The sequence below is a fragment of the Megalobrama amblycephala genome, linkage group LG7, assembly GCF_018812025.1.
Source record: "Megalobrama amblycephala isolate DHTTF-2021 linkage group LG7, ASM1881202v1, whole genome shotgun sequence".
Classification (NCBI taxonomy): Eukaryota; Metazoa; Chordata; class Actinopteri; order Cypriniformes; family Xenocyprididae; genus Megalobrama; species Megalobrama amblycephala.
Genome location: NC_063050.1, coordinates 31,082,111 through 31,105,577, shown reverse-complemented (window position 1 = coordinate 31,105,577; position 23,467 = coordinate 31,082,111). Strand labels below are relative to the sequence as shown.

The 23,467-nt window shown below is 39.8% G+C and overlaps 2 protein-coding genes across 2 annotated transcripts; both read left to right on the top strand.

Moving 5' to 3' along the window:
* The first annotated feature begins 844 nt into the window (after nucleotides 1-844).
* Nucleotides 845-15,736, top strand: LOC125273150. The gene is made up of 10 exons (XM_048198416.1): nucleotides 845-927; nucleotides 1,059-1,104; nucleotides 1,848-2,011; nucleotides 5,500-5,720; nucleotides 8,209-8,319; nucleotides 12,136-12,305; nucleotides 12,524-12,590; nucleotides 12,667-12,822; nucleotides 13,121-13,197; nucleotides 15,211-15,736. The coding sequence occupies exons 1-10, from the start codon at nucleotides 845-847 to the stop codon at nucleotides 15,337-15,339; spliced, it is 1,224 nt and encodes a 407-aa protein (XP_048054373.1). The 3' UTR covers nucleotides 15,340-15,736.
* Nucleotides 15,737-17,318: 1,582 nt separating this feature from the next.
* On the top strand, nucleotides 17,319-18,586 carry LOC125272302 (endonuclease domain-containing 1 protein-like). The gene is made up of 2 exons (XM_048197063.1): nucleotides 17,319-17,672; nucleotides 17,758-18,586. Exons 1-2 carry the CDS (start codon nucleotides 17,388-17,390, stop codon nucleotides 18,298-18,300), a joined length of 828 nt encoding a protein of 275 aa, XP_048053020.1. The 5' UTR covers nucleotides 17,319-17,387; the 3' UTR covers nucleotides 18,301-18,586.
* Nucleotides 18,587-23,467: the final 4,881 nt, after the last annotated feature.

Sequence of the window (23,467 nt, the reverse complement as noted above, 5' to 3'; positions counted from 1 at the left end):
CTTTCCTTTCTTCTAACTCTGACTTGAATTTCCTTACTGCAGACTCATTTCTGTTTTTTAAAAATATAAGTCTTACAGCTATAAAATAACCAGTGAATGTCAATTTATTTAATGAATTTGTGTGTATTAACTAAGGTTAAAGGTCAGCCTGCTTTACCTGATTCCCACTGGCCCACTTTATCTAACATATTCAGCCAAAGTGGGAAAATAATATTTAAACACCTTACATTTTACAATTTACAGAATCAAAAAGTCAAGTGTAATTTACAAACTACAACAGCACACAAATAAAAAGTCAAATAAAGTCCAGGCTAAATAGCTTTGGCTATTGACTCTGATACATTTACAATATTCGTATAACACAAACCTCATTTAATTACTTAAGGGGATGCTGAGGGGGATTGATATACAAGGGATACATGAAAACTAACAAACACACTGCACAGGAACACATAGCACACTTTAATTAAAATACAAACAAATTTGTTATTAATTTATTTACATAAAACACAAGCAATAGGCCATTTACGAGGTCTTCATGATTGGATCCAGATCCAACTCCTCCCACCTTATATATCCCTAGACTGCAGTGAGGGGCTACTGGAATTTACGGACATCCAGTCAGACAAATGAGGGAGGGGGGTTGTCAGAAATGAATCATTTCACACAAAGTATTGTTGTGGTGTATCAGTGTTACATACAGAGGAGGTCGGAGACACAGGTACAGTTTACGATGTTTATTGAGACAACCAGAGCAGTGAGCAGGTGAGTTAAGCAGACGAAGTTTCCAGACAGCACAGATATCAAGACAGGAATACTTGACTTGATCTTCACTCCAGATTCGATGAGGACTGAGAGACGTGGAGCAGGAGCAACACAGAGGAGGACTGGAGAACACAGAGGATCTAGGAGACACACTGGAGACAGGTAAGGAGTCCGTAAGGTAAGCATTCAGGTTAGTATGCGTTAACGAGACCGGACCATGACTGAGTGACTGTGAGTGTCTTTTATGGTGCTGCTGATTGGACTGGTGATGAGTGTCAGGTGCGTGTGATCAGTACTCTGGTGAGGGAGTGCGACGTGATTGGCTGGGTGCAGAGCCTGGTGTGTCTGTGACAGTCAGGTGTATCAGACCCATTTTAGTGACTCTTTGGGTTTTCAGACAGAAGAAAATAATGGGGGTAAAATCCTGGCACGTGGGTCAAAATGGGCCTGCCAAAATAATACCCCCTAAATACTCAATCTGTCCATGCAGATAATATTTCACTTTAGATACAGTACTGCTATTATAGGTGTATCAGACCCATTTTAGTGACTGGCATTTGCCAGGCTAATAATCATTGTAAATCTATCTTTTAAGAATAAACATGATTATGATTAATGTTAAAGAATGAAAAATAAACATATAATAGCTAAAAAAACAATGTTCTGCTGTACCACACAAAATCATTCATCAGTAGTTTATTTTTATCACTGATTGTAAGATGAAATAAAGCAGGTATTTTAAACATGTAGACATCAGCGAGATCATGTTTTCTTTAAGATGTTTTTGAGTCTCTGAACACAGAGAGAGCTGAAGTGTGTTTGTGAATGTGCTGCAGACTGAGCCTCTCATCACATAATGAAGCTTATTCACATAATGACAGTGGTTAGATCCTCGCGCAGGCATTTTCTCTCTAGTGCCGACTGGCTTCTGTCATCCACAGTCCTGGGTTAAAGGACACTGATCTAATGTCTGAGAGACACACACACTCCTGATGTACCCGTGCACACACTCAAACAGCACAAAGATGAGTTATTACTGAGCTATAACTGAATGAAGAGAGTTTCTCTGCTGTTCTCCACAGGAGGGTGCTGTGGTGGCTCTGCTGAAGATCTGCCGGCAGGACTGCTTCAGTTCTCTGTATGCTCACGCGCTCAGGACCGTCGCCTCCATCTGCTGTGTGGAAGAGGGCATCAGCCAGCTGGAGAAGGTATCCATTTGCCAGCATGCACTTAAAAGGAGCCAGATGTGAGTCTCCGAGAACGCAGTAGCTCTCCTTTCATGATGATTCTGACCATTCATTTACTTAGATTATGATCAGACTAAACATTTATAACATTAACAGTAAAATCTGTGAATGTGGAGAGCTTAGAGCCACATTAAACACTCCGACTAACTGATTTATAAACAGACCGCAGAGGTTTGGCCAAGAATATCATGATGTAGAGACACACATTTGTTGTTTTGTTTTTTATTTTTGTGCAGACTCCTGGGTTGAGTACACGGCCGTGGTTTGTGGATTGGGCAGATTTGCTCACTTCTCGGCCAGCGGTATTTGTGCTCAAAGGCGCTCGACTCTGGGGAGTTGCATGAAGATTAGGTTTAGGAAGTATAGTGGGGAGGTATGGGTGTAGTGTAGCAAGGGTAATTATGAATTATTTCTCATCTGTATTGACCATATTTATTTTTGTGTGCCTGTGAATTTGTGAATTGGAAATTTAAGAATGCCATCCATTGGAGATTTTATTAAAGCTCCGTATGAGGGATTATTAAATTCGTTAGATAAAGGGCAATTGTGGGAACTTGTGGAACATTATGAGAATACAGAATTAGATAAATGCTTGAAAAAGAATGAGTTAAAAACGGCTTTGAAAGCGAAGTTGAGTGAGAAAAATATTTTGTCCGTTTCGGATTTTGGGAAGGTGAAGGAACCGATGGATATATTTTCAGGTTTATCGTTTGATCAAAAAAAAAGAGATTCTTGAAATGCAGCAAATACATGATCGAGAGATGGCTATGGTAGTTAAAGGCTGTGAATTTGAATTGGAAAGATTAAAAATGGACGATATGCTTAAATGACGCAAAATTGAATTATTACAGCTTAAACATGCTCAGCAGTTGGAATCCGAAAAGTTGTCAAGGGAATTTGAGTTACAAGTTCACCGGTTAAAACTGATCAGTGAAGGTAAATTAGCTACTGAAGGTGCACCTCTGAATTAAAGTTTTTTGCGTGCATTCGATGTGGTATGTAACTTAAAGTTGCTCCCAAAATTTAATAAATGCGACCCGATGTTTTTTTCTCCTTGTTTGAGAGTATTGCGGAGGAACGTAATTGACCTGTTACGGATCGTGTAGTGATGCTTCAAAGTGTCATTACAGGGAGAGCACAAGAGGCTTATATGGCACTTACGGTGGAGGATCGAAAAGATTATTATTCAGTCTACCATTCTGAAGGTGTATGAATTGGTTCCAGAAGCATATCGCCAGCGCTTCAGGAATTGGCGAAAAGGAGATCGGCAAACCCATGTAGAAGTGGGAAGGGAGCTGACTGTGCATTTTGATCAGTAGAGCGCTGCGTCGAATGTAAGTACTTTTGAGGAGTTGCAAGATTTGATTCTATTGGAGAAATTTAGAAACATCGTTACTGACAACATTGCTACGTATATCAATGAAAATAAACCCAATATCGTTGCTGAAGCCACGGTATTGGCGGATGAATTTATTTTAACCCATAAAAGTGGATTTGTTGATGCTGGCATGCAAACTGAGATTGCGAAGTAAAAAGGTTAATTCTGCTCCTGCATTATTAGTGGAGACATTGTCTGCTTCAGTAAATTTGGAAGTGCTCCCCGACTCTGTTGAATTAAAAACTCTTGAGACCGATTCTGATTATGCTCCATTTATTACTGACGGTTTTGTGTCTTTACTTGATGGTATTGACAAAGTACCAGTTAAGATCCTGAGAGATACTGGGTCATCTGAATTATTAATTTTAGAGTCTATTCTGCCTTTTTCTGCTGCCTCAAGTGTGGGGGAAAATGCATTGATAAGGGGGATAGGGCTGCAGACCTTGTCAGTTCCATTGCACAAAGTTAACCTAAAATCTGATTTGGTCGAAGGAGAGGTAACATTTGGAGTGCGTCCATCATTGCCTGTGAATGGTGTTTCTGTAATTTTGGGGAATAATTTGGCAGGGGGCTGAGTGTGGAGAGATGTTGTTCCTCCACCTGTACTTTCGTTTATTCCATTAACCCTCTGGAGTCTGAGGCTGATTTGGGGCCTGGAGAATGGACATGCCCTGACATTTGTGCTTTTTTCAGTTGTTCATAAACACATTAATGACACAAGTGTCATTACACTGTATTCAGCACAAACTAGGCTACCATAATATGTAAGGAACATGTATGTACATGTTTGTGTTTTTGAAGGAATATGTTTATGCGTGGTTATTGAAAAAACAAAAAACTTAAGTCACTGAAATAAGGCCAAAAAAAGTATATTAAATCTGTTTTCACAAGACTTCTGGGTATTGGAGGTTGTAGACTAGAGTTTTTGCTTCAAAATGATATAAAAATTATGCTGCCTACTCCTTCATATAAAACAATATATTGATTTAGTTTTTGTAAGACACTTTTTGTCAAGAAACACAGTATGCGTGGAGGCGTGAATCATCATGAATAATAGGTCATTTACACCTGAGAAGACAAAAGAATCACATAATAATGACCTGAAATGACTTGCATATTAATGAGGCCTTTCAGTCAGGTAGGCTGTGAAAAAAACCCTCTGTAATCATGTCTCAGCTCAATTTAAAATAATGGTATTTTATTATATTCTTTAAAATATAATGTATTTCTGTGATGCAAAGTGTCTGAACAATTATGTAACCTCTATGGCATTTCATATAGGCTTTTAGCTTAAAAGCATGCACATTTGGGGAAATATTGATGGATTCTTACATGTTTATGTCAATATTCTATACAGAGGAGTAATATTTATTCTATATTTATTGTTGTCACTATGAACGCTGGATACTGTGTTTTCAATTCATACTTGCAGCCAACTCTGTGCACCTTTAGTCCACAAATTTCTAGAGTTCACAAAACTTCTAGAGATCGCTAACCATGGCTTTAACATCCAGATAAACACTTTTCAAGACAATAAATACACGATTGAGACAATGTATATAAGTATTGCCTGTGAATTTGTCTCTGAATAGCGCTGGCTCCATGGGCATGGCCGCATTAGAGGATAATGAGCTGAATCACAGACTTCTGACATGGCTCTCTTTTCATACAGATTACATAAACACAGAATGTTTGTTTTCGATTTGACTTGCACGATTTAAAACCTGACATTTCAAAGTTTCTTTAGACATAAGTCTATTTTTTTGTGATTAGTATTCACTAAGTTACAGTTCATTTTCTGAGAACTATCAGATTGGACTTTGTTCAGAGGGAGACGAGAGATCACGCATCATGTTAGTTTTCTTTATTTTACAAAAAGCACAACAATTTGTTTTTACTCTGAGTGTACACAAATAAAAGAAGATATTCAACAGATTAAAATGGTGTATAACCCTTAATTGTATGTGCAACATTGACAGAGTATTTTGAGTCTCTTTCACACTGGTAAGAAAAAAAACGCGGTGGTATTGCCGGCGATATCTCAGACCTCAGAGTGTTAAAAGAACAAGCTGATGAATTGGAGTGTCAATTCCCTGAGGTGTTTCATAGTGACTTGGTAGCTGCGCAGCAGAAAGATCCTGCTTTACGAGCTCTGTTCACTGCTGTAGTGCAGCCGGAGGAGGTGGAGAGCATAGCAAATGGCTACTTTATACAGGAGGGGTTGCTGTTGAGAAAGTGGAGTCATCAAAATGAAGATTCAGGTGGTGAAGCAATAATTCAGGTAGTAGTGCCTGGTCAGTTTAAGGAGGCGGTATTAGGTGCTGCCCATGGTGATGTGGCGGGCCATTTGGGCATGAAAAAAACGTATCACCGGGTTTTGCTGCAATTTTATTGGCCTCGTCTTAAAAAAGATATTGCAGCATTTATTAAAACTTGCCACACTTGGCAGGTGGTGGGTAAACCCAATCAGATTTTAAAGCCTGTGCCATTGTGTCCGATACCCAAAGTAAACCTTTCAAGCACATACTGGTTGACTGTGTTGGGCCGTTGCCTCCGTCTAAATCGGGAAATTCGTATTTGCTCACAGTTATGTGTCAAACAACTCGTTATCCCGCGGCATATCCTTTGCATAAGATCACTACTAGGGCTGTGGTTAAAGCTTTAACGCAGTTTATTTCTATTTTTGGTATACCGAAGATTGTTCAGAGTGATCGAGGTACCAATTTTATGTCTGGAATGTTTGCGGAGATTCTGAAATGGCTTGGGGTAAAACACAACCAGTCGAGTGCGTACCATCCTCAGAGCCAAGGGGCGTTGGAACGTTTTCATCAGTCCCTGAAGTCGCTGTTACATGCTTACTGTGTTGAATTGAACAGGGATTGGGAAGACGGGTTGCCTTGGTTAACCCTCTGGAGTCTGAGGCTGATTTGGGGCCTGGAGAAGTTTTGACATGCCCTGACATTTGTGCTTTTTTCAGTTGTTCATAAACATATAAATGACAAAAGTGTCATTACACTGTATTCAGCACAAACTAGGCTACAATAATATGTGAGGAACATGTATGTACATGTTTGTGTTTTTGAAGGAATAATGTTTATGCGTGGTTACTGAAAAAACAAAAAACTTAAGTCACTGAAATAAGGCCAAAAAAAGTATATTAAATCTGTGTTCACAAGACTTTTGGGTATTGGAGGTTGTAAACTAGAGTTTTTGCTTCAAAATTATGTAAAAATTATGCTGCCTACTCCTTCATATAAAACAATATATTGATTTAGTTTTTGTAAGACACTTTTTGCCAAGAAACACAATATGCATGGAGGCGTGAATCACCACTGAAAAAATGGGCCATTCTCACCTGAGAAGACAAAAGAATTGGATAGTAATGAGCTGAAATGACTTGCATATTAATGAGGCATTTCAGTCAGGTAGGCTGTGAAAAAAACCTTCTGTGATGTCTCAAGCTCATCATGATATATGAAACATACAGAAAAATATTATTACAATATAAAGTAATGGTTTTATATTATACTTTAAAATATAATGTATTTCTGTGATGCAAAGAGTCTGAATATAGGCTTTTAGTTTAAAAGCATGCACATTTGGAGAAATATGCTTCTCATATGCTTATGTCAATTTTCTATACAGAGAAGTTATATTTATTTAATATTCATTGTCATTACTATGAGCGCTGGTGTTTTCAATTCATCCTTGAAGTCGGAGGGCGCTCTCTGTGCATTTTTAGTCCACAAATTCATCTAAAAGAAGAAGAGGCTATTCCATGAATGGAGTTTCCAATTCATACTGCAGCCGGAGGGCGCTAAAGAAGCAAAAACTCATCTAAAATTCATCTATAGAAGAAATGAAACAGGAACTAACTGCATGTCTTCTAGAGCTCCCTAACCATGACTTTTACATCCAGATAAACACTTTTCAAGACAATAAATACACGATTGAGACGATGAATGCATGTATTGCCTCTGAATTTGCGTCTGAATAGCGCTGGATCCGTGGGCGTGGCCGCATTAGCGGATAATGAGCTGAATCACGGACTTCTGACATGGCTCTCTTTTCATACAGATTACATAAACACAGAAGGTTTGTTTTCGATTTGACTTACATGATTTAAAACCTGACATCTTAACGTTTTTTTAGACATAAGTTTAATTTTTCTGTGATTAGTATTCACTAAGTTACAGTTCATTTTCTGAAAACTATCAGATTGGACTTCGTTCAGAGGGAGAGGAGAAATCACGCATCATGTTAGTTTTCTTTATTTTACAAAAAGCACAACATTGTGTTTTTACTCTGAGTGTATACAAATAAAAGAAGATATTCTATAGTTTCAATTGATATATTACTTATGTCTCTATGACAAAAAATGACGGAGTATTTTAAGTCTGTTTTGCTGCAATGTGAAAAAAAACCCTGCAAAACGCGCAGGCGCGTTTTCAGACCTCAGAGTGTTAATGCTCGCGGCTCGGGAGGTGACACAGGAGAGTTTGAGGTTCAGTCTAAATGAGTTTTCGGTCACACGGTACGGGGACCACTTGCAGTGTTGTAAGACGAATTAAAGGGCAAAGAACCGTGTTTTTAGTCTGGGCAATCAAGTATTGGTACTGTTGCCTCATACTGGATCTCCGTTTTGTGCAAAATTTTCTGGTCCATATACGGTGGTACGGAGGGTTTCGCAACATGATTATGTAATTGCCACTCCTGATCAAAAGAAATCTAACCAGCTTTGTCATGCTAATTTGCTTAAACCATATTTTTCTCGCAGTACTGAGATAAAGATATGTCCCATTTCCGTTGCTGCCACAGTACCAGAGGAGCCTCTGTATTCTCCTTGGGAGGGTGAGGGTGTTAAGGCACCTGGAGACAGTGAGCTGTTGCCGCGTCTGAGTAATTCTGAAACGCTTGGGAATTTCGAAAGTTTGTTACAACATCTGTCTGATGGACATAGTCCGAATTAATTAATTTAGTGACCGAATTCCCCAGTTTGTTTGGAGATGAGCCGTCACACACACGCATCTGATCCATCATGATGTGGACGTTGGTGATGCACAGCCAATTCGGCAGCGTTTTTATTGGGTCCTGGTTGAGAAACAAAAAGTATTAGAATCTGAAGTCCAGTATATGCTTGATAAGGGCATAGCCCAACATTTGTTTTATAGCTGGGCATCGCCCTGCTTGTTGGTGAGAAAATCAGATGGTACATATAGATTCTGTACTGATTATCGTAAGTTAAATAAAATAACTAGGCCCGATGCATTTCCTCTTCCTCGTATGGAAGACTGCGTTGACCAAGTTGGTGCATCCAAGTTCGTGAGTAAGCTGGACCTCCTATAGGGTACTGCCAAGTGCCATTAACCAGGGGCGGACTGGCCATCTGTGTGATCTGGAGAATCACAGAACGGCTGGTACTCCAGGACGGCCGGCGGGCCGGCCCACCACCCGCCACGCACGCAGTCATCACCTGTTTTTCCCCCCTCTAATCTGTTTCACACTACAGTACTGTAGGTGGCAGCAATGCGCCTTTAAGTTGGTTGGATGTCAGCTGCACTGGCCGTGGCCGCCAAGTAAGGAGAAGAAGAAGTGGAAGAGTAGGAAGAAACCAACAGCAAAGACGTTAGATAGAAGAAGCATAGAAACAATCAAACAATATGCATAACGCGGCCGCGGGTAAAAAACGGAAAGAAAAGGGTGGGGCTGAGAAGGCGAGAGAAAAAAAAAATGCGGAATTTAGATACTGAAGCCGCTAAATGTCGCAAAATAACTGACCACATGCAGTAGCTAATATTAAGAAACATTGAAAATTTTGAATACAGAAGCTACATTTGTAATGGTGTATTTTCATTTAGATGTGGTATTATTATTTGTGCAGTAAGATTAATTACTGCATAAATTAATTAAGATTATTAAGTAATAAATTCATTTTAAAACAGCATGGAATAGATTGTATAATATATATACACATCTTGTATAATATATATATATATAATCTATTCCATGCTATCTTGGAATAAAACCTGTTTTTTTTTTTGTTTGTTTTTTTTAAAATCCATTCCATCATTTGTTTATTAAGGTTGAGCTTCCGCACGCTGACTGCTTTGGGCCGGGCCTAGTCAAAGTCCAGGGCCGTTTTTTAGTCCCAGTCCGTCCCTGCCGTTAACCAAACGTGCCCAAGAGGTAAGCACTTTTATCACGCAATCAGGATTACACTCATACTCTGTTATGAGTTTGGGTTGCAAAATGCACCGGCAACCTTCCAGAGATTAATGAATTGGGTGGTTTTGGGTTTGGATGGTTGGGACAGCATCTGCAGCGTTTACGGGCATTGTTTGAGCAGTTGGTTGAAGCGCGCCTTACCGTCAATTTGTCAAAATGTGAGTTTGCCCAGGCCACAGTGAGGTACTTGGGAAAGGAGGTGGGACAGGATAAAGTACGTTTACTCCTCCATCGACCAAAAAGGAGCTGATGCGTTTCTTAGGGCTCGCTGGTTACTATCGGAGCTTTTGTCCTAATTTTTCCACTGTTGCCTCTCCCTTGACAGATATGTTAAAAGGATCTACGAAATTCAAATGGACTTTGAATTGTCAGAGAGCTTTTGACAATGTGAAATTGTTATTGTTGACATCCCCAGTCCTTGTGGCACCCCAGTTTGAGCGTCCTTTTAAAATTCAGGTGGACACAAGTCAGGTAGGTGCTGGGGCAGTTTTGTTACAGTCAGATCAAGACAGAGTGGATCATCCTGTATGCTTCTTTTCACGAAAATGTAATGTACATCAGCGAAATTATTCAGTAATTCAGTAAAAAGGAAGCTTTGGCTATGATCTGGGCACTCCAGCATTTTGATGTCTATGTGGGGGGAGGCACAGAGGTGTTGGTGTACTCTGATCATAATCCTCTGACATTTTTGCATTCGTTACAAAGTCCAAATCAACATTTGATGCAGTGGGTTTTATTTTTACAACCGTATAACTTGAAGATTCAATATGTCAGAGGAGTTGATAATGTAATGGCCAATGCGTTATCTTGCGCATTTGATGCGGTCGCGTAATGGTTGATTCTCAATGTGGTCTATTTTCCCTTTGCTCTCTACTATTTTTCTCTATCACCTTAAATTGCTTTCAGGATCTAACTTTATATTTTTGTTTTGCATTATGGATTTGGTTTTTAAGGGGGGGGGACTGGTTGTGTGGGAGCTTTTGTTGAATGGTCGTCTGGTTCCAGTATGGGGGGAGGGACACACAGTTTCTGCCAATCTCATGTTAATCTTGAGTGTATATAGAGTAATACTGCATCCTTCATATCTCCCAAAAGTCTTTAGTTTTATTATATTTATAACGGATAGATATGCTAAACCGAGTCTTTCCGAAAAAAGCTGAGCTCCTGGAGGCGTGTCTGCCGTCAGTGCTGTGGGCGGAGCTAAAGAGTCACGAGCGTGTGCAGCTTTTCAACTCCGTTGCTGCCCCAGAAAACAAACTTCATCCTCTGTTCCCTTCACGCCGTCACATTTTAACCACACGAGATCTTATAGCATGTGATCTCGTCATATATCTAAAAAATATCCTATGGTTAATCTACATTAACTCAAAGCATGTATGACGAAATATTGACACTTAAACTGTCACATTTAATAAACTCAAAACATCTCACTTTAAATGAGTTGACAGTCTCTTACAAATGTTTAACTATGTCTAAGCAGCTCACTGGAGATACTTTGGGTTTGGTCATGCTTCCACCTGATCGAGTGACCTAGAGCTTTTCTCTGATTCCTCGACAGGTACAGTGACCTCTGCTGTTACTTCACAGTCAGTAGATGTGGTTTGAGAGGACATTTTTGATCTGGTCCTGGTGATCTGTAGGGTTGAACTCATCAAAATGTGTCTGTGATCTGATTCGACCACGAAAAATCTTGGTTTCCTGCAGATGATTTTTCTTTGCTTCTTACTTTGTTGTACCCTTGAGGAGTTTGTAACCTGACAACTTCACCTTTCAGAAGGGCACAGAGAGGCTTGATGGTTCAGTCATAAGACAGCTTCTGTCGATAACACGTTTGCAGGTTGTTTTCTGAGTGTGACATGGCTTTTCTCTGAAGGGACAAGCAGCTTTTTGTCAGTTTGGGAGTGTTGTCCATGTTTGTCTTGACAGAAGTCATTCTGCTGGTGATCCAAGAATTCCCAAACGAGGAATGTTTTTCAAATTGAGTAGACTGAGGAAGACGTCTGCTCCATCTCGCTTTGATTTTTCATCAGCTCATTTGCACTTCACACCACTTGTTCCTCTTTTGAGCATATTTTGTCTTGGTTTTTGTCAGGGTACATATGCTATAGGACAGGGATGGGCAAACTTGTCCTGGAGGGACACTTCCCTGCCGAGTTCAGCTCCAACCCTAATCAAACACACCTGAACCAGCTAATCAATGCCTTCGGGATTACTAGAAAGCTACAGAAAGGTGAGTCTATCAGGGTTGGAGCTAAACTCTGCAGGACAGTGGACCGAGTTTGCCCATCCCTGCTACAGGATCATTTTGCTGAAGGCATGACACTCCAAGTCAAATCTGTGAAGCGTCACATGTCAGTGTAATATGTTTTGCCTTGGAAATGTGTTTTGGAGATGAATGCCTTGGTTTTAAATTACATTGAGAAGTTTGATTTATTTCAATGATCCATTAACTCTGAAACTGAAGCCGTGATGGAGCTGCTGGGTTTCAGGTAGTTTAGCGCTCCTCTTGTGTGTCTGCAGGTCTGCAGGTCTGCGGCGAAGTGTTTCTGTTGGCCTCGGCAGCGCTGGCGAACATCACCTTCTTCGACAGCATGGCCTGTGAAATCCTCCTGCAGCCCAACGCCGTTCACATCCTGCTGCAGGCCTGCAGAGACCGGCAGCGCGTCGACACGCCGTACTCCAAAGACCAGGTGCTGATCTCTCCGTTCACAGGCACAGCAGTCGTTTACTGCAGTTATCCTTCACAGATCTGTTCCTCTTCCCTTCACTTCCTGAATGAACTGGTTCTGTGTTGAGCTAAAACTAGGGCTGTCGATTAAAGGAGTTAATTTGGTTCCATTAATAAAATGTCATCTCACATTGCACACAGTTTAGTTACGAACATGACACGATGCTTCAATCCCGACAGGTTGTGACGATCCTTGCCAATCTGTCGGTTCTGGAGCAATGCACCGCAGATGTCCTGGAGGAGAAGGGTATGTGCGCTAAACATCACCCGTCAGTGTTTTTATCTGTCCTACAACATCTGAGAGTTACACGTGCTGTGTTCAGGAATCGAGCAGCTGCTGGTGTTGCTGAATGAGAAGCCCTCGTCCTCCAGTCCATCGGAGGGCGCCGCATGCGAGCGTGTTCAACAGAAAGCTGCCGTCACACTGGCTCGTCTCAGCAGAGACCCGCTGGTCGCTCAGACCGCCATACAGCTCCGGGGTACGAGAAAAACTCTTTAGCGATGCTCAAAACAACTAGACCTGATACCGTTACACAACTCAAAGCAAGTGTCAAATACTGCACAGACTTATCTGAGAAGAAAACAGATCTTGGATGTCTGAAGTTCACACAGAGGAACCATGTGTAAATCAAATACTGTACATGAGACAACATACAGTAAATAATGCTCAGCATCTCTTTAGCGTTTAGTATCTTATCAATTAAGAGATTATTAAAGCTGTGGCCTGATCTTTAGGTTTGTCAGACTGCAGATGGTAATCTTGTATCTTCTCCTCAGCTGTTCCTCGTCTCATTGAGTTGTGTCGCTCACCAGCCGAAAGGAACAACAGTGATTCAGTACTCGTCACCTGTCTGGTAACTTTTATTTATTTCATGTGTAAAATTGTACTAATATTCATTCTGAGCAGAAATGTGTTGCTATTTAAATACACAAGTATTCTTCAGTATTCCTGCATGACCGTGTTATCAGTTATCAGAAGTCAAATCCCAGAAGGCTGTAGAGTTAAGCAGATGTTTGATAAGTTCAATTAAGCACAGCTGTTCTTCAAATCAATCATTGTTAATGTAAACTGTACCTAAAAGGAAGGTTTAAACAAACTGCTTGAATGTAATGTGGAAAGATGAATTTTGAACTTTCTTAGCGTCCCTGAACATGACCAGAGCCATACAATCCTAATAACAGAAAACACATTGTTTGAGCAGAACTGGAGGATGTGTTGTTACCCTTACAAAAAATAAGTATACTTCAAGTTCATTTTATTAAGTATAGTTAAAGGTGGGATCAGTAGATTTTGAAAAACGCTAAAGCACTTGCCCAGTCATAAACCTTCATTCCAGTGATATTCTTTTGAGCTCTTTTGTATTGTCCCATCTCTCATTCTGCAGTTTTTTCTTATTTTCAAATCTCCCTCTTACTCGTTCTCTCTCCTCGACCATCAAACACTCCTGATGCTGATTGGTTAGACGTTTGTTGTTGGTGTCGGCCCAACTAACTTCCAAACAGTGTCATTGAAATTCTACTGAGTCCTCCTTTAAGTATATAAGTATATATTATGTAGTACGTATACTAATATCAATGTACTAGTGTATACTTATAAGTGTATAATTTCAGTACTGCTTGGGACTACAATGGCACACTTTTTTAAGTGTATAGAAGTATACTTTCAAGTAGGCTATACTTTAAGAGTAACACTGGTAAACTTTGTACTGCATCTGTACTACATGTGAACTGATATTGATAGTTTACACATTTTATGACATTTTTTTCAGCGGCCGAAATTTCGGTGCATCCCTAAAATATTTACAACTAATGGAAGTTTTACAGTTTGTAAAACTATATGAAAAATATTTAACCTTCATCCTCTCCTCGCAAATTATAACCTCATTCTCTCGTGGGTCAAAATGACCCCAAGCCCTAAAATTCTACTTTTTTTCATTTCATTTTGATAATATTTTTTTCTACATTTTAATGCATTTTTTTAATTTACCTTTTAAACTACTAGATTTTATCAATAAATAATATAATAAATATAATGTAAGCACATTCTTCACATTCTTTTTAAATTCAAAATAACTCTCCATTTAATGCATAATGCTTTTAATTCAACTCTGTCGACCTCTTGTGGAAAAAACATAATATGACATGGTATTTCATGACTCTTGCCACTAGATGGCTTTATAGCTCTTTATGAATTGATCTCCTGGGTCCTTTTTCAGTTTATTTCTTCAGTGTGCATTCAGGTGTCTATTTAAACATTATAAAATCATTGTTTTGGTAAAGTTTTAGCATTTTTAGTTTAAATTCACCTTTTTTAGGTTTTTCTTTATATACTGAATTGCCAGATTCAAGTTAGTAAGGTGGACAGCAGGGAAAACCTTGACGAATATTGATTTGAAAATGCTGATTTTAATTCAGAATAAAAAGGTTGTTCTGCACTGTAAATGTGTTCAAATCTAACCATATCTGTGTCAGTCTGCATTGTGACCGATTGATTTTTATTTAAAGAAATTGAAAAAATAAACATTTCCCCGTTATATTCCAAATTCAAGTGCGACAAAAGTCCTTAGGTCTTTGACTCAATTTTTATTTATTTTTTTATTTATTTTTTTAATAATTTCAGGTCACAACTACAAGCCAAGTACACTTAGAATACTTCATTATACTTTTAAGAATATCTCAATCAAAACAAGTACAGGCCAAATATACTGAGACCTTATTGTCAGTACAAGTCACGTATACTTAAGTGTGTTTTCTGAGAAGTACATAAAGAGTAGACTGAAAGTATACTTTCATATTTTTTAGTTTAAAAGTATACTAATAGCACTCTTGAATACACTTCTTTTCATCATTACGTATATGTTTGACAGGCTGCTTTGAGGAGGCTTGCGGCTGAATGTCCGGACAGTATCGGACCTGCTGACCATCAACAGCTGATCAAGCCCAGACTGGTGGACTCGTTCCTGTTGTGCTCCAACATGGAGGAAAGCTTCGTCTGAATCAAAAAAGAACCTGTGCAATTTTCTCAAAGTATTTATTTGTTACCAAAAGAAACCACATTGGCTGACCTGTACGTTTTTGTATACAACCTCCAGCCATCCGGAAGAAATATAACATGGATCATGCATGACTGAAACATACTGACTGATGTAAAAAGCATTATTTACGTCAGTCAGAGATTTAGAAAATCTTTGTACAAAAGTATCAAATAAAAATGAAAACTCATATTCAGCTGCAGCTGTGCTTGAAGAATCAGACATTTTAAATGTATCATGTGTATATTTCCTATTCAAATGAATGTAAATGAATGTTTGATACTGCAGCCTATATAGTGCTGAAAACTATTTAAGAATCTGGTAAAGAAGCATGTGCTGAATAAAGCTAAACTCTGCTGGGTCTGTGCTGAATGTTTCTTCCCTGAGTTAGCCTAAGAGTGTGAGGGAGACGGAGACACAAGAGTTTAGAAACAACTTTCCAGGCTATGAGTTGACAAAAGTTGTGTATAATGATAAACCTCAGCCTTTAAAGGGATCATGAATTCAAGTTTCTCTTTTATTGAAACCAGAAAATGACTCGTCTCTGATTGTGTCACATTATTACATAATAGTGTGATGAAAGACTGCCTCTGCAGAAGAAAATGGACTTCTACATTATTTTAAACAATAATTTTACCTGTATATAAAGCAGCATTGTCAACCCTTAAACTATGATGTACATAAAAAGTAATATTAATTATACGCAGAACATCCGTTGACACACTAGTGCACAGAATGGTTAGCCATGCACACGCTGATAAATCCTAAGACTATTTAAAACGGATAGGTTTTTAGAGGGAGAACACAGTGTCTTAGCTGGTGAGGTTTATAGAGATGAGCCTAAAAAAATGAAACTGCATAAATTTGACAACTTGTACATAAAATATGGCTTAATATGGAATATAGTGATGACAGACCACAGTGCACGTTGTGCTTGAAGATTTTGTCTGTTGAAGCACTGAAACCATATAAACTCAACCGATATCTCACAACATTTAATCTGGAGCATGCAAATTAAAGTGAGGATTTTTTTCCCAAGAAAGAAAGAAGAACATATAAAGCAAAAGGTATGAATGACTAACATCACAATAATACCCGAGAAAGCACAGAAAGCATCGTATCTTGCAGCCCTGCGAATAGCCTCACATGAGGGGAGGAATTAATACTTCCAGCAGCAGTGGATATGTGCTGACTGCTGAGTGATAGGGGGCATATGGAGCAGCTCATGATCGGCTCCTGTTCCATTCAGAGGTACGGTGGCTCTCACGTGGGAAGGTGATGGTGCGGGTGTTCAAACTGAGACATGAGCTTCATGAATTTTTGAAAGAACATGAACCTGATCTAGAACGGTTCTTTTCTGACCAACAGTGGATTTCTTCCTTTTCTAACTGTAAACTGTAGCTGTATTATTATACTGAGAGAGATTTGAGATAAGATGATCATGAAATGTGTTCTCTGTCATCTACACAGGTGTGAAAATACTGTACATGGTTCATAAGATGCAGCTCATGCATTTCAGTGTAAAAGACAAACCCTTTAGGCAAGGCAATTCTATTTGTATAGTTATATATTTCATACACAATGGTAATTCAAAGTGCTTTACGTAAAGAAGAATAATAAAAATAGAACATAAGGAATAAAAATAACAGTAAAAACAGAGAAATTTGCTATCTGAATGAAACAGCTAGGAAGTTTCAGGGAGTTGTTGTTGTCTGTCAGAGTGGATCTAAACGGATCTATCCATAAGAACGGATCTAAATGGATCTTCCTCATATGACAGGACCGAGGCTATGAGTCACTTTAATGTGCTAAAACTAAGATCATCAGCAGTGCACAGTTAACCTCTTCAGCTATTTTTTTAAACACTTGTTTGTGAAACCTACAAACATGTGACTCTATTCCCTCCCCTTGTGTCTTAAACTCTATAAAAGACAGAGTGCATCTATATTGTCTACTCTCTCGCTCTCTTCTGACCCAGAGAAACTCACAGATTCAGTGTCTGCTCTCACATCATGAAGCTTCTGGTGTTTCTTCTGTTGCCTTACCTCTCTCTGAGTGAGGTTGGGAAGGATTTTAATCAATGCAGGCGGTTCTTTTTGAATAATGTCCCTCCTCGGTTCATACCATCACTGAGCTCAACAGCACACATCTGTCAGTGTGTTTGGAATGAGAGCAAACAGAAAATGTATGTTTATGCAACTTTGTACAGCACAGCATGGAGGATCCCCATCTACTCAGCGTATGTGTTTGGGAGTCCAAATATTGGGAGGTGTGATGCTTGGTACATTGAGCCTCAGGTAATGTATTTTTTTTTTTAATATGACAATACTTGAATTATGGCTGAAACAGTCAGAGTTTTTTCTTTTTCTTTTTTTTCATTAGCTGGATCTAGGAACTACTGCTGAGCCGTGTATGAGTCCTAAAGGTCGCAAAAGCATTAATAATCAGGCTGTGAATAGTGACTACGATGGCTCTGGCTATGACAAAGGTCATCTCTACCCGGTGCAGCACACAAACAATCATCTCTCCATGCTGGCCACCTCCACCCTGACCAACGCCGCTCCACAGAACTCAACGTTCAATCAGGGTGCATGGAAGACACATGAGGGGGCTGTAATTAAAGATCTGGAAGGCTGTGACAAGGCTTATTTGGCTTATGTAGTGACTGGTGTAGTTCCTGATAACATAAAAATTAATAATAGAGTTACTGTCTCAAAGTATTACTGGAGAGCCACCTGCTGTATAAAGAGCAATACATTCTCAGGGAAGGGTTACTATGGACCTGATAACAATAACAAAGTGCAGCCTTTATCAATTACAGACCTACAGACACAGCTGGCCACAGATTACAAGGTGAATAATATTACAATTTTCCCAAGCCTACCCCCAGGGCACAAAAGACCCGCAACAGGTGGCTGTAACTAGTTTAGCCTTTAACCTGTGAGCTAAAAATGGATCAGTTGACATATACTGTATATCTTTGACTGGGGTTGGTAATTTCCATTCTTCATAGATCATGACTTCACGCTCCTGACCTGGCTTTCTGTTATTATAAACAATATATCTTGGCTCTTGCCATGTTTGTCAGCTTCACTGTTTGACTGTTACTGGATTAGCATGTATGCTTAAATAAATTCTGGATGTACAATCAGTTACATTTAATAAAGACAGTATGCAAACATGTCTTAATGTGTGATGAAACATTTTTAAACCTTTATTCAACCCCACCTGTATCACAACAGCCATGGCACAGTCTGATATTGTGGTATCCACCTTGTTCCTATGATGCTTTGCGTGAATTATGGGTGTAACTTCCATTAAGCTGTAAACGGTCTCGCTCTATGAACACAATAATATGTTTTTTTTTAAAAACTGGGTACAATCACATGACATTATTCTATTCATCCTTCAACCAACGAACATTAAAAGGACATTTAAAAGTGTAAAAGCATTAACAAGGTACTTTCAACAGGCCATGAAAAAGCACAATTCTTTCCACAGCAATAACGGACAGGTTAAATATAACTACGGTATTTTTTTTTTTTTTTTGACAGATAATAAATTGTATTTACCTGTTGAAACAAACCTGGAAAGAGACTTGAGGAACAAGAGATTCTTTGTGCAGTACAGTGAATTGTTAATGGGATATAATGTAAATTAAATCAGGAAAACAGACCACAAATGTGCAGATTATTTTGTCCTTTTTCATACTATTACAGCAGAATGCAAAGGGACAAAATCACGAGGATAGAATGCAGTGACTGAAAAGTTACGTTAAAATACCAAGCATTACGTTATTCTCATGATGTCTGAAAATAAAACATGAAGGAAAATCAACAGCTCATTCAGTCAAATTGACGGATAAGCTTTATTTGTAGGGCAACCTTATGATTTGAAATTATTAATTTCAGTCTTTTTGAATGGAAGTTCCCCAAACCGGAAGTGTCCCTCATAATTCAAAACGCAGTAGGCTAGTCAGGAAAAAGGTGGATAACCCAACAGCCTTCTTAGACAATCCACCTTCCCTCATCCTGCACTCAGCAGGCATATGTGATCACAGTGGAGACTGTCCTCCTCCAAAAAACGACCCCATAGGTCGTTTGTGCAAGCAGCGTATTACGACCATAGATTACAACCTATAGTTACGTTTTAAAATTAAGCAGTAAACCATGGTAAGTGTTGTGGTTGCTGTGTTTTAACTACAAATACCACATTAAAACTGCAGTTACTGTGGTAAAACCATGGTAAGTGTTGCGGTTACTGTGTTTTAACTACAAATACCACATTAAAACTGCAGTCACTGTGGTAAAACCATGGTAAGTGTTGCGGTTACTGTGTTTTAACTACAAATACCACATTAAAACTGCAGTCACTGTGGTAAAACCATGGTAAGTGTTGCGGTTACTGTGTTTTAACTACAAATACCACATTAAAACTGCAGTTACTGTGGTAAAACCATGGTAAGTGTTGCAGTTACTGTCCTTTCACTACAAATACCAGAGTAAATCTACAGTTACGGTGGGAGAAGCATGGTATACGTACATACATACATGTTCTTTTACTGCGTGTTTACTAACGTAACGTTACATATGGTGAAGCGACAGTTACTATGGTAAAAGCATGGTAAATGTGTGGACTTTTTACATGATGCCTTTCCCAACATAGGTGAATTTCAAATTAATATCACAATGAAAACTAACTTATTATTGCTGGCGCCCGTTTCAATGATTTGAACGTAACACAGCTTGAAATAATGGGACAAATAGATTGCGTATTGATTTGAAACACGATTTCATTCATAAATTTACGGGACGATCGACCACTTTACAGGACGGGTGGAAACCTTACCTGTCTTTGAAGTCATCTAAATCCATATCTTTTTATAGCACTTCGAATAGCTGGGAGAGCTTAAAACGTAAACAAGTAGATAAAAAAACAATGCATTTAGGCAGAAGTTTCCGTAGCATGTCTTCTCCTGCTGCTGCCGATAGGGGCGCTAATATAGGAAACGCTCATATGCGTCGTATTTGATGGTAGTGACAAACGACCTATATGGTCGTATAAGTTGGAGGACTTGTTGCTTATTAAACAGCAGTCATTTCAGTGTTTCAACATTTGCTTTATCTGATGATGTGTGTTTATCTGTGTGTTGCTGTAGAGTTTGAACAAAGGGAATGAATTGTCATTTTCAGATATTGAGAAAGTCCTGATAGTATCATGTACTGAGGTGTGTCTCAGATTGATAACGCTGACCACAACAGTTTCTCAGAGAAAGCACATGTTGAAACACTCTCACACCTCTACAACCTGACCCGACAGTTCCCTATTCTTCGTCTCAAGTTGAAAACTCATGGTCAATTAAGTCCTTCCTAAACATAAAAAAATATATATTAATAATACTTATTTTATTTGACAGAACAACAGTAAAATTACAATACTAATATTCATGGCTGTGTTAATTTCTTCATTTTCAAATGTTAAACTATGAAGCTTTATTTTGGTGGAAAACTGCAGGAGCCCTTAAAGCTTCTCTTGTTGATAACAGTCAGTTTATAGGTGCTTCTCATTACAAGTTTGGGAAGATGTTGCCTTCCCGAATGTTATTAAATCACAGCTTTTGAGATTTGATAATCGTACTAAGCCATATTGCGATTTTGGATTTATTTCGATTACCCTCGTGTACTGTTGTGGGTCAGTTTGACCCGTTTCGATTTCTGAGTTGACTGGAATGCTGATTTTTTTTGTTCTTCTTGACATTGTGACTTTCTCATTTAGGCTCATGAGCATGCATGTAAAGTTTCAACCTGCTGATATATTTTGACATAAACAGACATTTGTGATGTTCACGGGTCAATTTGATCCACATATTTTAATATTCTAAAGCAACTGTACAGACCCAAAATAATAAGATTGTTTTGATTTTTAATTACCCATGTGAAGGTAAAAAAGAGCTTTTCCCCACTTATTTCAATGCTGAAAAATATTTGGTCAGACACAGATGGTAGAGGTGTAAAGTACTTGAGTAATTTTACTTGATTACTATACTTAAGTATTATTTTGGGGGATTTTTACAATTAAAAATCAATACTTTTACTTTTACTTATTTTTTTTTTTCTTTATTTACAGTCAAAAAGTTCTTCTTTTTTGGAGATCATTCTATTTTCCCTTGCTATTACCAAACCAATTGAATTGCGCCGATGCCCAGTTTAATTTAAATGTTATTTCACGAGTTCACACTTACAAATAATCAGATAGTATATATTATGCGTAGTAGTATGTGTATTTGGTGTGCTGTCCGAGGAGAGGGCTCCGAGCTCAGTATTTTGGCCCGAGCCCAGAGTACTCCCCCCGTATTCTGGTTAGGAAAGTAACCAGGCAGGTGTGAGGAGACGGGGTGGTGGAGGGATGCTGTAAAACTGTCGAGGAATATGGGTGAGTTGACCGTGTCTATATATATATGCTTTCACTCATGCTGATTGGGTAGACATGTTGATTACTCTTTGCTGACAGGTGTCTGAAATGACGTGATGATTAGTCAGATTATTTGAATGTTGCTCCTCCCGAATTTTGCTAATAAAACATCATTTATTCTGCCAATGAGATTCTTTTTCACATTCCATGAAATTGGTCAGACATGTTCACTGGTCCTTTGGAAGTGACGTAATGTCGTGTCAATAGCCGCGTTTCCACTGCCAGGCCAAAGGCGGGCGTGCTAATGCGTGCCAGGGCCGGTTGCATTTCCACTGTCACTTCTGGGGCTTGATCGTGCCTCTTCGGTGCTTCCCTAGTGAGAAAAAGTATACTAAGTATACTTGCAGCAAGACTAATTTGTCACGGTTCGCAGATCCACTGTGTCATTCTGTTGTCTGTGTGTGGGTTGTGGGGTGTGTCACCTGATTGTTCTGTGTGGGCGTCGCCGCTGATTACTGATCAGCGGCAGCTGTGGGTTATTAGATCTTGCCTATTTAACGCCTTGTCTTTCGTCTCATGTTTGTCAGATCGTTGTTTTGGAGTCCTGGTGTTGTCTTGTGTTACCGTGTTTCTTGTTTCCTGGAGTTGGAGTTCTCGTTGCTGTTTCCTGTCTGTTCCCCTGGATACTCGTTCTGGATTTACCTTGCTCATCTCATCTCACAGATTCTCACCACGGAGCACCACTCACCACGGACACCATCGCCCATCCAGTCCCTGTGTTACCATCTCTCCTGCTGTCTGTGTTGTGACTATACTGTGTGTAAATATCTGACTACCTGGCGTGAAGCACTATTAAAGTGATTAACTTGCTATTGCATCCAGTCTTCTTTTCACGTGACAGAACGATCTGACCATCTACCATGGATGCAGCGAGTTCAGCAGCTTTCACGGAGTTCATCAGTCACGCTGTTAATCGTATGGACCAGCAGCAGGAGAGTCTTTCATCCACCGGACGCGCCGTCCAGGCGCTGGTAACACAGGTGTCTGAGCTCTCCCAGCAGCTACAACAACTTCACGCTCCCACTGCGCCAGCCCCACCGTCCGTTCCCCCACCATCATCCGCACAAAGAGACCTGTCGGAGCCCCGCCTTCCCGTTCCTCAGAACTATGCCGGTGAGCCAGATTTTTGTCGAGCGTTTTTGAATAAATGTTCTCTCCATTTCACCCTGCAGCCACGCACCTTTGAGAGGGAGGAGTCCAAAGTGGCGTTTGTACTGACCCTGCTCACCGGGAAGGCGGCGCTATGGGGAACGGCGGTTTGGGAAAACCAGGACCCGTGCTGCTCCTCGTTCACGGCACTTGCCGCCGAGATGAGGAGGGTGTTCGACCGTGCGGTTGCGGGGAAAAGGCCGCCCGCAAACTCACCGCTCTCAAGCAGGGCAACCGCACGGTCGCTGACTATGCCATCGAGTTCCGCACCCTCGCGGCAGAGTGTCGGTGGAACGAGGAGGCGCAGTGGGACGTGTTCCTGCATGGGCTGGCTGATCGTATCCACCGGGAGATATACACGTTGGACCTTCCAGAGACATTCAACGGGCTTGTTGAGCTGGCGCTTCGAGTTGATTCTCGCCTCCGACGAGTGGAGTCACTAGTGGAATCCGGAGAGAGGCACAGCGGTCTT